Source organism: Pyrgilauda ruficollis, unplaced genomic scaffold (assembly GCF_017590135.1).
Source record: "Pyrgilauda ruficollis isolate IOZ18807 unplaced genomic scaffold, ASM1759013v1 scaffold228, whole genome shotgun sequence".
Taxonomy (NCBI): Eukaryota; Metazoa; Chordata; class Aves; order Passeriformes; family Passeridae; genus Pyrgilauda; species Pyrgilauda ruficollis.
In genome coordinates, this window is record NW_024522317.1 from 71944 (window position 1) to 85194 (window position 13251).

At 53.7% G+C, this 13251-nt stretch overlaps 1 protein-coding gene across 1 annotated transcript in view; it reads left to right on the forward strand.

Annotated features, from left to right (window-relative positions):
- CNTFR (ciliary neurotrophic factor receptor) overlaps window positions 1-13049 on the forward strand; it is an 84554-nt gene extending 71505 nt beyond the window's left edge. Inside the window, exons 8-10 of the mRNA XM_041468692.1 lie at window positions 9129-9309; window positions 10819-10963; window positions 11859-13049. Coding sequence (XP_041324626.1) covers window positions 9129-9309; window positions 10819-10963; window position 11859 — 327 coding nt within the window. The 3' untranslated portion in view covers window positions 11860-13049. The remainder of the gene's footprint in view (window positions 1-9128; window positions 9310-10818; window positions 10964-11858) is intronic.
- The last annotated feature ends 202 nt before the right edge of the window (window positions 13050-13251 follow it).

The window sequence follows — 13251 nt, forward strand, 5'->3', positions numbered from 1 at the left end:
GGTGACACTGGTGGCAGGGCCATCCTAGTTGGTAAAGACAGTTCTTGGGCAGCAAAAACCTTACTTCTTCTATGTAAAAATACCATGAGATGCAGAGAGAACTCAAGGTACCAGCTCTCCTGGTGGGTACAAGGATGGCTGGGAACGGTTTCATTTTCTAGCATTTTGGGAAGGTGCAGCAGTCCTGGGTACAGCTTTTAATCAATATCCCCTTGCAAAAGACATGTTCCTGATCACTGACTGATGGAGAAAAGCATTTGGGGAATAATTTGCTCAGTGAGCAAGTGCAAGCATTCAGTGAGTGAGGTGCCAGCCTTGTTTTCTGAGTCCCTACCCTGCTGGCTGGTTAATGAAAAATCTGATTTGTGGATGATTTGAGGAAAACTGCCACTATTCATCAGATGAACTATTTGCGAAGCCTAATTCAATCGTTTCCCAAACACCAGAGAAAGGCAGTGCTGCAGCAGCTGGAGCTGCTCTGACCCCAGACCCCACTGGTACAATCAACCTGCTTAGCCCAGCTGAGCACCCTGCAAATGCAGGTGTTTGTACCTAAAATTAACCCCACCAATGTTATCATGCTGGGAGCATGCCCAAGCCTCCCTGAACTCTTTGTTTGACTTACTGTTATTTTGGAGGGTGTCCCTGTTCCCCCAAATTAAAACAGGAAAGGGAAGGACATAGTTTGGTAGGTCCAAGTCTAGCTCATCTGTCCCTCTTGTCCTGCAGTGGTGCTGTTGGTCTCAACTCAAAAGGACGAGTGCCCTGAGAAAGGATGAGGTGGTCACACGTGCCACGCTTGCATGAGGGTGTCTTAATTCTCATGAAGGTGCAGGTGTCTAAATTCTCGTGGGGCTCTTGCCACGAGCTGCCCCCCATCTTGGCTCTTGCTGTCCCCACTGGCAGCTGGCACAGAGAAGTCCTTGCTTTTTATGCCCACACAACCTGCACGCTGGTAATGGGGCAGCTTGGAGCTCAGCAGGGAGAGGAGAAGTTCCTGCCAGCAGTCAGGAGGAGTTGGGTAACCTCATGTTCTGGCACAGCCCTGTCTGCCCAGGGTCCACAGGCTGAGCCCTGTCCCTGCCCCCTCATGGCAACCCACCTCTGCACCAGCAGTGGGTTTTAAGCAGGCACTTGGCAGCCCTGTGGGGAGCCCAGCGTCCCTGCAGGAGAAAACCCACAAAGGAGCATCCAAGGCTGCCCAGAGACAATATCCATGCAGGCCCTGCTCACACGTGGTGTTTCTTGGCAGAAGAAGCAGCTCCTCTTTCACCTCTCCACCTCCCGTTATCTTTGCAGGGTCTGATTTATGCACAGCACCTCGGCAGGCAGGACCGAATGAGCACTAATAGGATCAGATGGATGTCGAGCTGTCGAATACCATAGGGCCTGATTCAATCAGCGTCTGCTTTCTTCCAGGCTCTTCCTTTCAGGATTTTAATAATGCCAGGGCTTGGCACCAGAAGATGAAGCCATCCCTGGCGGGAGCAGTGGATCTTATCGAGACTGCCACTGTGTGAGCTGGCCATAAATGCAGTTTCCCCTGCTCCAGAGAAAAGTCCAGTGATGCCTGGACCAAGCATCCCCCACCATGAAGCAATCTCTGGGGCTGACCCAGCAATGGGGAGAACATCCTTCCCAGTGCTTTGCAAATAGGGTTTGAGCCCCAGCGTGCCATTTGCAGTCCCTTTCCCCTGCTCAGTAGCACCTTTCCACCCAGACCACTTAGCAGCTCTCATGTTGCAGTTTTCTCTGGGAATTACGGTGATGTGCTCTGGGAATGATTATCATGGAGGGATGATGATGATGAGTTTGCACATGGGCATGCAGTGAAGCACGTGCGGGCTCGTGCCACCTCACAGCAGCTCCCTTGAGCCTGGGCACGAGCACTTTGTAGCTGTTGGGGGATGCAGCCATGTCACACCATGTCACATCATGTGGCTCAAGATTCTCCTCCACCCCATCAGCACTGAGCTCACTCTGAAACTCAAGGAACTTTAAAATCACACTCCTCCCTTTCTGGAAGAGGGGCTAGTGGTTTCTCTGCTGCCAGAAGAGAGATGGATATTTGTAGCCTAAACAGGTTTTTTATTCTCTCCTTTTGGCAAAATCTCCCCTTCTGTCTCCTAAATATAAAACATTAAATGTTTAGGGTATCCTTTATTTTTCTCCCGCTTTTAAGTTTGTAATTCAAGCCAGATTAGCGTGGTTTCCTCTTCTGTTTTATAGCCCCATCCTGGCCCCAAGCGAGCTCTCCTAATGCTCTCAGATGTTCCTCTAATGGCTTACCTAGGCTGGAACTGGATACCCTTTCCTAATGGATTGCTAATAGCCTGTTTCTGGTTTTACAGGCTCCTTCAGTTAACTCGCAACAGCAGCGATTGCGGCACTCACACATGCGATCTCCCTGCGAGCACATCTGCACGCTCGCCCCTACACGCAGGCGGGTGGCCAGACACCATCCTCAGCATCTCTGGGGAGCACGGGCAGGTCTTGCACCCGATTTGCTCCCTTCCCATGGCATTTTCTGGAGCTGGATCCCCCCTTTTCACAGTTCTTGGAGGGAGATCACGTGCGTTGAGCGCTTGCCAGCTCGATGCACGTCCCAGGAATGTGGCAAGGCTCAAGAAGGTATTTCTTATGCAGCGTCAGAGCTGGTGGCCAGACCGAGGGAGGATTTCCTACTGTGGGTTGCCAGCAATTTGCAGATGCCGTCCTGAAGTCTAATTGAACCCATTGGCCGCGCTGACAACATGAAATGTTAACGAACCGTGAGGCGGGCTGCACCTCAGATCTTGAGATTTGCAGTAAAAGGTCATGAGATATTTAAAGCTAATAATGTGGTTGAGTTCTCTCCTTCCTCTTCTGCATTGGAAGCATTAGGGCCATGTTCGTGAGCATTTGCAAAGGCTGGAAGCATCCTTCTCTGGAAGTGCAAGCAGAAGTGCTCCCACCATCACAGGATTTTAGGATCTGGGGCAAAAAAAAAAAAAAAAAAAAAAAAAAAAAAAAAAAAAAAAAAAAAAAAAAAAAAACAAAAACCCACGCAGACATCTGTGCCTGCTCTGATGTGGTTAAATGATGGGGCTCTGGGGACAGGAATGAAAAGTTTGTAGGTATTGCCAAATAATTAGTGTTGGGTTTGTTGGTGCAAGGATGGCATTGTCCATTGTCCCCTGGACTGACCTCCCTCATCCATATTGGAAGTGGCTGCCAGGGTGGGCTCAGGCTTGTCTCCCAGGGCAAAGCAACATTTTTTCATCAGAGAGGTGAATCTTACATGCTGTCTCTGGAAGTTCCTGCCTTGGAGCAGCCTGAAATAGCCTGGAAGTGTGAGCTAATGCATATATCCTGTCTGTGATGGGCAAGGGGAGGGATGGAGCAAGCTGGGTAGGAAGGCAATTAGCGCCACTGCCTGCCACAGCAGCGTCCCTGCTGGCGCGGTGGCAATGTCACTTAACAGCAGGAGTGCCTCTTTGTGCCCATTTGCATCCCCCTGTGCCTCTGCTGCTTTGCCTGCACTCCCCCTCTTTGCAAGGCAGTCTTGGCAGGGAGGTCACCCTGAGCAAGCTGGGTTACAACTTCACGCCTGGTAGCTTTTATTGCGGCATTTCTCTCCCTTCCCCTCCCGGCTGCAAAGTCAGTGATTAAAAAAGAAGGGGGGGGAAATCCAAAGAATAATAGGTGGGAGCAAAATATTTAGTCTGTAATAGTGTCACTCACAGCTCAGCGTGGGGCAGGCAGGGCTGGAGCAGAGATTTTCTCAGAGGAGGGTGGGGGTGGGAAATGCCCAGAAATCACCTTTTTTGGGACAGAGCAGGTTCAGGACCCTTGGCTGGCATAGCCTGGGTGCTCTCAGCCCCCTTGGAAACTGCTGGTGACCTAAAAGTACTGAGCAGCTGGCAGCTGTAAAGGTCCCACAGTGCAGCAGAGCACTCACTTGTGCACGTCCTCACCTGCAGGCTCACACAGCTACAAGCAGGTAGGAAGGTGCTGGCGAGCCTAACTTTCCCTGCCCAGATGCAGACCACGCTGGGCTGGTGTCTGTGCTCTGCCATGCCCATGCACAAGCTACTTTCAGCCCCAGCCCACTGCATCAGCGTGGTGAAGGCATCTGCAGGCAGCTGGCCGGGTTAGAGCTGTTGCTGAGTGCCCTCAGCATTCCTGATCCCATCTTCCCCAGGGCCACAAGCAAAAGTGACTTCTGACAGTTGTCACTTGGCAGGAGGGGGCCAGCACATCTGGAGAAAGTTTCCTGTTAATTTGTTTTCCTGTAATAGCCCCCGCTTTCAAAGATGGTCTTTATTTTGAGCCAGAAGGGATCTGTTCAGCTGCATCTGGTGTGGCAGAGCCCAGGCTGCAGAGGAGCCCTGTGATAGCTCATCCTCCCAAACCCACAGCAGGGCTGGGCTCTGTGCAGCACCACAGCAGCCTTTCCAGGAGGGGGTGACAGCAGAGAGCACAGCTCAGACCCTGCAAAAGTGGGCCTTCCACTACCCAGCTGGCAGTGAATAAGAGGGGGTCATTCATTTTCCCCAACCTTCAATTATCCCAGAGTCCAGGTAGAAAGTTTTGTCTGGGATTATACTGACTGATTCTTGCAGCTCTGCAGAAGGAGGCGATATCTGGAGGTACCTTTGTTAGTCATCACTGTCAGACATGTTGGCTCTCCAAGCAAGGGAAAAAGCAAAACATTTCTTTTCCACATGGCAACATGTTTTCTCAAGCTGCACTGGCCATTTGCAGTGACCCTCCTGAACTTCTCAGTGACAGGGCAGTTTGCTTGGGGATTACTCCTGCTTTTGGTTTATCTTGTTCCCCAGGACAGGTGGAAGTCCTGCTGGGATCCCCCTGCACTTGCAGGGACTGAAGGCACCTGAAACAGCAGCTGTTTGTGTGGCTGAGTCCCTGCAAAGCTCATAGCAGCCCAGTGGCAGGATCTGGCCCTTGCTGTGGGAAAAGTGGCTGTGTAATAGAGCTCACTGCATGTCCCATCCCTATCCCCCATCATCCTGTATAACTCAAGTAGCATCCAGGGGAGAAGGCTGTGAGGATGCCAGATGTTTGGCAGTTCCAGGTTGTGCTCTTAGAAGGGGTTTCTTCCCATGAGTGCTGTGGGTAGCAAAGGCTGTGTGAGCACACCAGCTTCACCTTATGATACTCAGAGATGGTGCTTCTTTTATTTTGGGGAAGACAGACTCATCTAAGCTTGATACAGCACCTGGGACAGGTGCATGGTCACTGTCCTGTCACACACAGAGACAGTGCATCCCTTCCTTGGGAGAGAGGGGTGACAGTCCTCATCCCCATATTGCCAGTGGAACACTCCCTTCCCACTCCAGAAGCTGCACTGGAAAGCAGGAGGTGTCAAGGAATGGCAAACAGAGCCACTGCCGCCACATGGGAGCCAGGAAAAACACATTTTCATGTGGGATGCAGAAAAGGAGGCATCTGACCCCTCCTTTTCCCCCTGCACCTCCTTTCAACACCCAGCAGCCCCCAGCCCACCTGTCAGGGCAGAGGAGGGTGGGGTTTTCTTCCCTGCCTCCGTTCCCCATCCCCTCCCAAAGGCCATCTGGGCTTCAGACCTGCCCATGCATCACCCTGGGCACAAGTACCTGCTACCTGGTCACACTGGACCAGGAGCAGAGCCTGGGTGGGAACAAAGCACAGTGACCTTTTTTACTGCCAGGGCACCCTGGCAGGGTGGGCTGAGGGCCATGGGAGCAGGATGAGGGGAGCTCAGAGGGGATAATGGCTTCCCTAAGTCCTGCTGGGCGGAGCACTGTGAGACAGGGACAGCGTCTGCAGGCACGGACTGGAAGGAGGGCAGGCCCAGGTGTTGGAGTGTGTATGGCTGCTGTGGATGTCCCTGGGCCTCCAGCCTGTGCAGGGGGAACCAGCATGGACAGGGGGAAAGCTAAGTGGCAGGCAGTCCTCCCCTCAGCCTGTCCCAAGAGTCTGTCTCCATCCCATCAATGTGGCACTGGCCCATGTGCTCATCATGCTTGGGACTGTGGGTGGGCACTCAGCAGCTCTATAATCTTTCCAAGCAGGAATGTGGGGGTATGTGACCATGGCAGGGAATGGGATCCCAGCCCACGATGTCCTCAGCAAGCTGTCTTCTGAATTACTGGGCTCAAGGGCTTTTTTTTCAAATTTCTCTCTCCTCTCCTCTCTCTTTTATTTTTCTTCCTTTTTTTTTTTTTTTTTTTTTTTCCTTTTTTTTTTTTTTTTTTTTTTTTTTTTTTCTTTGTTTGCAATGCTAATAGCTCTGCATTGCACTGGCTACTGATCCCTCATTAATCTGGGCAGCACTTCACAGCCAGTCAGAGTGACTTTTGGCAGGTGCACAAAGGCAGGCAGTGACACACAAACCCCCACCCTGGCCAAAAACATTACCATGCACAGCCTTCCTCCAACTTTTGTCTCTGTGTGGCGAGGACATGGATTAAGGAATTTCTCCCTCTGCCTTTGATGCTGTGTGTCCACCCGTGCCCCCACAGCCTCCCCAGTGTGTCTTCCCCTAGTTCTGTCTCTCCCTGTCTGTGTCCAATTGGACCCAATCCGGGTGTGCTTTCCCCTTTATTGGGGAACTTCTGTGTTGGGTCACGGGCACCCACCCAGGGGCTTTCTCCCCACCATGAAAAATGCTGGATGTATCCATGGCTGCCCAGCTCAGAAGTTATGTATCCAGAAGCTGTTTGTGTGGGGAGAGATGGATGATAACATCCATGATTTCTCTTTTTAACTGCTGTGTAAAGCAGAGCTTAGGGCAACAACCTCCCAGGTCCTACAAGGAAGGTCTGGGTCCTGGGGGGACACTCCCCCTGCCCAGGCAAGGCACAGATTTAACCCCTTTGTGCTTGTGACACCCCACCTACAAACACTCAGCTGCTGGTTGGTTGTGGGTGGAAAGAGGCAGGAATTGCTCCCAAGGGAAAGCTGGGAGGGATCTTGGGTTGGGGAAAATGATCCTGATGGGAAAGCAGCCTGGGCAGGTCATCAGGACCTTAGTAGGGCTGGCCTGCCTGCAGCCTGCTTGGTGCAGGTCTCAGGGAGGAGCCAGGGGGGTCAGAGCATGCTGGAAGTCTTGGACAGTCATACACCAGCTGGATAAGCCCAGCATCTTTCAGAGCCCTGTCCTCATTCTCCAATTCCAAGCTGTATCCCAGCACAGAGCAAGTCAAGTCAGCAGGGTGTTGGTAGCTCACCCTCTGAGGTTTCATTTCATTTAATCATCATTAGGAATTAATTTAACTTGATTCCCTTGGCATTGCCATCCACACTGGTGGGTGCCACCAAAGAGCTCCCAAAGTCTGGGTGGCAGAGAGAGCCTCACTGTGCCACTACGCTGTAGGGAGGTGCCCTGCCTAGCAGACCAGATGATCCACAACCTGGTGGGTGTCCTGCCTACCCACCCTGAGGTGCCTGGGCTCCCAGTGGCTGTGGGGGAGACCAGTCAGGCCTGCATCCAGATGTGCTCCAGATGTGGGGCTCAGGTCGGGCAGCAGGAGCAGCTGGGAGTGTAGAACCCAAGGGCTCTGATGTTCAGGGCAGAAGGCTGGAAGTGGGAATAGGAAAGGAAAGGCTTTCACTTGGAGCAAGAAAGCAAAAATGCCCCTCGTTCTGTTAGGAATCCCCCAGAGTGACAGTAAAAGCCTGGAGGGGGCTGCAGCTTTCATGCCAAAGGAATTGCATCCCTTTGCCCATCTGTGCTGGGCTGTCGCATGTGCTGCACAGAAGGGACTGGAAAAGGGCTGGTTCTTTCTCAGGGTGGGATCTCTTTCGTGCCTTTAAGGTACTCTTGCGAGCTGTGGGGTGATGGCACTGACCATCTGGTGTGCACATCATCCCTTATGTGTGTACAGCCACACTGCCAGGGCTGCCTCGTCGCACAGGTACAGTGGCCCAGATACCTCCTGGGCACCCCAATGGTGCAGCCCTCCCTTCCTTCCTCCCTTCCTCCCCTCCTCCCTTCCTGACTAGGCAGAAGTTTAGATCTTCCTCCTGACATTGAGCTGTTGGTGCTCCCCAGGACAGGGTGATTCTGTCCCTGACCTTCTCCTGGCTGGCTTGGGAGATGTGGAGGACCCCACACATGTAGCACCGTGAAACTGCCCCCACCCATGATGTGATGCTTGCCCTGCTGGAGCCCCTGGCTGGGCACTGGTGCTCACAGATGGGCTGTGTCAGTCCCGCACCACCCCTCATCCTGTGGCACCTTTATTAGAAATGTGTCTGGGCAGGGGGTGGCCTGTGTGCCCCCCAAACCACGCACAGCAGCACCAGGGGGTACTCAGGTGGGCAGCATGCTGGTCCTCAGTCTCGGAGATGGGCTGGAGGGCAATATTCCCCTTAGCCTCTCCAGATATTCCTGCCCTGCTCGCTTGGATGCTGAGCCTCCCCCTCTCTCAGCCACATGTGTTTGCTCACCGGGATCCGTGCCATTGGGGTGCATTTCTGCTGAGCACCTGCATCCCTCTGTCCTGGAGCCAAGCTCCAAATGGCTCAGAGATCCCTTGGAAGGTTAAATGGGGTTAAACCATTGCACTTTGCAGCACAAGGAACAGCAGGGTCTTCTACAGCTCAGCAGTGACAATGGGACAGAGGGAATGGTTTCTAGGAAAGATGTCTGGACACAGCTTGATGCTTGTCCAAGGGCCCAGCTGGAGGGACGCAAGCCAAAACTATGGGATGCCAGCAGGCACGGGAGCAGGCTGGCCAGAGGTGTTGCTGGTGGGAAAGCATTCTCCCAGCACCGACAGTGGTGCCCTGAAAGCACATCCCAGCCACTGCCTGCAATATCCAGCTCCCAGCTGCCCTAACATGTCCGAGGGAGCCCGCACACACATCTGCTAGTTTCTGGTGACCTCTAGAGGAAGCTGCTCCACTCTGACGCCGTGAGTCTGGGAATGGAACCAGGTCTTTAAACTTTTAGTGGAGCTGCAGCTGGAGCATCTCCCTCCACTTCCCTTCCCGTCCTGGTCTTGTGCCTCTGCCGACAACACTTCAGTATTTCTAAAAGTGCTGCAAAAGCCTTGTTATCATCTTTTAGCAGAGCTAAATTGCCTTACACCTCCTGGGGACTCCTCTGACTACCCTCCTCTCCCCTCTGCTGCCCTCAGGTCGAGCTGTCGGATGGGACATCGCACACCATCACGGACGCGTACGCTGGCAAGGAATACATCATCCAGGTGGCAGCCAAAGACAACGACATCGGCACGTGGAGCGACTGGAGCGTGGCTGTTCATGCCACCCCCTGGACAGAGGAGCCCAAGCATCTCACCACGGAGGCCCAGATCACAGGTAAGAGCCTCCTCCCAGTACAAACAGGCTTCATTCAGGAGGAACCCAGGGCTCCGGGCTGAGGGATCTCCTCTTTGGCTCCATGCAAGTTTTGCCCACAGCCAAGGATAGCCCAAAAAAACTCGTGGAGCTGCAGCCCTTCACCCTGCACTTTTCCCCCACCTGTGGCCCTGTCAGCAGGTGCAACCATGGCCTGAAGGATGCTGACTCAGCTCACCTTGGTCCAGCATCCTTCTCACCAGGATACTTGGGGCAGGACAATGAGGCTGGCCATTGTATTATTGTTGTTGTTGTTGTTGTGGTTGTGGTTGTGGTTGTGGTTGTCGTTGTGGTTGTTGTTCCCTGGAGTGCTGCCTCCCTCTAGCCCTCCCTCCCCTCTCCAGTCCTACCCCCTCCACACCTCTGACCCTTCACAATGGCTCAAAGAGATGCCAATTCAAAATAAAAGCCACCAAGTTAACACCAAGTCTCTGCTTCTAGGAAGGAGCTGGGACTGTGTCCAAATCAGCCCTCTGTTTCCCAGAAAGGATGAAGCAGACCCTGCACTGGTTTCATTGACTCCTGTGCAGAGAAACTCCCCTTTTCAAAACAGCACCTGGTAGAGCACCTGGATATTCAGGCAGCAGCAGGGATTTGCAGACCTCCCCACCATTCCCAGGTGGATAAACCCTCACAAGGAGAGCAGGAACACTTTGCAGCAGCGCTACTGTCAGTGTTTTGGTTTTGCTTCTATTCCCACCTGCATTGTGCTAAATGCAAATGCCCCTCAGTGTCACTGGCCCACTCCCTGTGCAGGCACACGTGTGTCCCTCACACACACACCCCTGCACACACAGCCTGGTGCAGCCAGGCAGGGCTGATGTGGGACACCCCAACTCCAACGCTGAGCCCCACTGTGACATCTCAATGGAGTCTGACAGATGCTGAGACAGACTCTGTGGTCCCCAGCAATCAGCCCAGGCAGTCTGGCCAGGGACATGCTGGGGTCATCCAGACGTGGCCAAAGCTGCCCCCACCTGCTGACTGCTCATCCATGCACTCCCTGCAATCCTGCAGCCCTCTGCAGGCATAGACAATCCATCTGGTTCAGGACAAACCTTGTGAGCTAGCCCAGCAGATGCAGCCTTCTGTGTGTGGCGTGTTCTGTGGGTGTGGGATGCTCTTGGCTGAGCACTAGTGGCTCATTGTGGCTTCCTAGCTAAAATTCCCATGGACTTGGTACATAGAGTGGCTCAGCTGGTCAGGATGGGGATGAGAAGGATGCCCAGCTCTGCCTGATGGCAGAAGCATCTCTGAGCAGTAGGTCCACTGTAACAGCCAGGGAAGTCTCATGGATCACACCATCCCTTGAATCACCCCAGCCCTCTACCTCAGCCCTCGTGTGGTATAGCACTGAAAAGGGCAATTTGGGGCCAGGTCCAAGCCACACCAGCAGGAAAGCAGGGCTGCCCCTGTGGGATGAATCCCAGGGCATCCAGCTCTCTCACCATCCACTCTCCTTTCTTGCAGAGACAACAAGCGCTAGCACCTCCTCTTTCATGGCACCACCCACAACCAAGATCTGTGACAAGGGGGCCATGGTGGGCAGCGGGGCCATGGCAGTGTGTTGGACAGCTGGACTGGTCATGGCTGCCTATAGTGTCCTCTTTATTTAGTGAGTATCTCCCAAATCTGAGGCATAAGAGGCAGGAGGTGGGTGCTGGGATGGGGCAGGGATATGGGGACACTCTAATGGGGCTGGGAAGGGGATGCTCTGGCCAGACTGTGGGTGGAGGGCATTGGGAACAAGTCATTTGGGGTTTTTTTGCAGTTTTTTTAAATGCACCAAGTCTGACTGCTTTTCCAGATGGATATTCAGCTGAAGGTCTCAAAAATGGCTTTTCAAGCAAAGCTGGCAAAGTGGTCAGTCTTTGACGTCTTGTTCTCAGCAGCCCTCTCCCATTCTCTCTGCTGACATTTTTAAGAGGCAAAGAAACCACATGGAAATCTAAGGCCTTTGCTTAATGATGAAAGAAAAATTGTCCGAGATCAAAAAATTCAGATTGCATCTCAAAAATGTCCTTTATTTGGCTTAGGATGGAGCTGGCAGCCCAGAGAGCCACAAAATGCCCCTCTCCTCTACAGACCAGGGCTGCTGTCTCAGGTGACAGACCCTAATGCCCTTTCATTGTCCCCATACTGCCCAAGGACAGAGATGGATCCTGGTAGCAGCCACGTGTGTCACTTTTGGGAGATAAAGGATAAGCCAGCCATCCTTTGGTGCCCAAAGATAAGCCCCTCGTGGTCACGGGCTTCTTTGCTCCCCTCTGACAGTGACATCTCACGTGTGACACCAACAGAGGTGGTGGCATGCAGCCAGGTGAGGGTGGGCAGGCCCCAGCCCTGTGAGGAGGAGGTGGAAATGATGTGTTTGGGTACCTGAGTGAATTTCCCCTGCGGAAAAAAAGGCCGGGAAAGAGGGGGGAAGGAAATTCTGCTGGGTGTGTCCCACCGGTGAGTGAGCAGAGCTGAGTCTGGAGCGACACCCTGACCCTTCTCCCCGCTTGCAGATCTCCATCTGTCCACCCACCGCAGCCCAGCGCAGTCGCCTCCCCACCGCCCACCGCCCACCGCCCCCGCCCCCGCCCCGCTCCCGGGTTGAGTCTCTTAGCTCTTCGATTTTGCACACACTGAGGACGCGCCACGCTTCTCGCCGCCACCTCGGAGGAGGACAGAGCTGCTGCCGTCCCCCGCGGGAGCCGCAAAATCCTCTCCCGGCCCGGAGCGAGGAGACCCATGTCCGTGCCCCTTTCCTCAGCCGAGTGGAGCGAGCCCGGCCCGCCGCAGCCGGGGGTCCCGCTCTTGCAGCCAAACCCCCCCACGCCAAAGACGTGCCCGCCGCCCCCGCGGCCGCGCACCGAGAAAAGGGGATATGAAAACGGGGGGGTGGTGAGGGGAATGATGCTCCAAGCTGTGCACCCCCTTATGGCAAAAGGGGGTCCCCCAAGGACTGGACTCGCTCCCCTGAGCTCTCGACCGCGTGGCGAAGCTGGAGGGGTGCACGGATCGGGGCGGGGGAGTGGGCGGGGGTCTTGGTCCCCTCCGAGGGGGTGGTGGAGGGGGGAGCTGGTGGCTTTCACAAGTGCGATGGGGAGCAGGGAGCTGGCGGGGTTTTAATGGAATTTTAAAAAAGAAAGTGAAACACCGATAAAACCCCCCTGCCCCTTGCCGCGCATCTGGGAGAGCTGTCCCTCCACCTCCCCCTCCACAGCACCCTGCAGGAGCCTTCGCCACCCCCAACCCCGACCCAACATCACCCCCAAACTTTTAACCATGTTGGATACAGGGAATCACCCCCATTGATGTCTTTGTATCATTCTCCAACAAAAGCAGAATAGCTCTGCTGTTGCCTTCAGAGCTGGAGCCCTGCAGACCTGCGCCCCGCTGTCCCCTGCTGTCCCTGGCTGTCCCCAGCTGTCCCCATGCCTGCTCTGCTCTCCTCCCCATCCTGCCCAATGTCCTGTTTTGTAAAGACACCTTCTCTTGGCCCTGCCTGGACCCAAGCGCAGTATTTAATACCATACGTCCTAGTATTCCCACTGTTGACATGCTGTATTTGAATTTTTTATAGATGTATATATATAAAAAAAAAGAAAAATAATAAAAAAAAAAAGTAATAGAGGGGATAAAACTAAGCTCACAGAGACAACGCACACACGCACACACACACACACACACACACACACACACACACACACATACACACACACATACACCAGGAGAGACTGTCTTCATTAAATGTTCATTTCATGATGACTGATGGCTCTGGGTGTCATTTCCCTTCCATCTGGAGAGGGGCGTTTTGGCTGCCTTCTTCTGTGCATGGTGCTGGCTGAGTTGGGGAAGACACGGGAACAGCATTGAGTGGACACACACACACCCTGGAGTGTTTGAGACCATAGC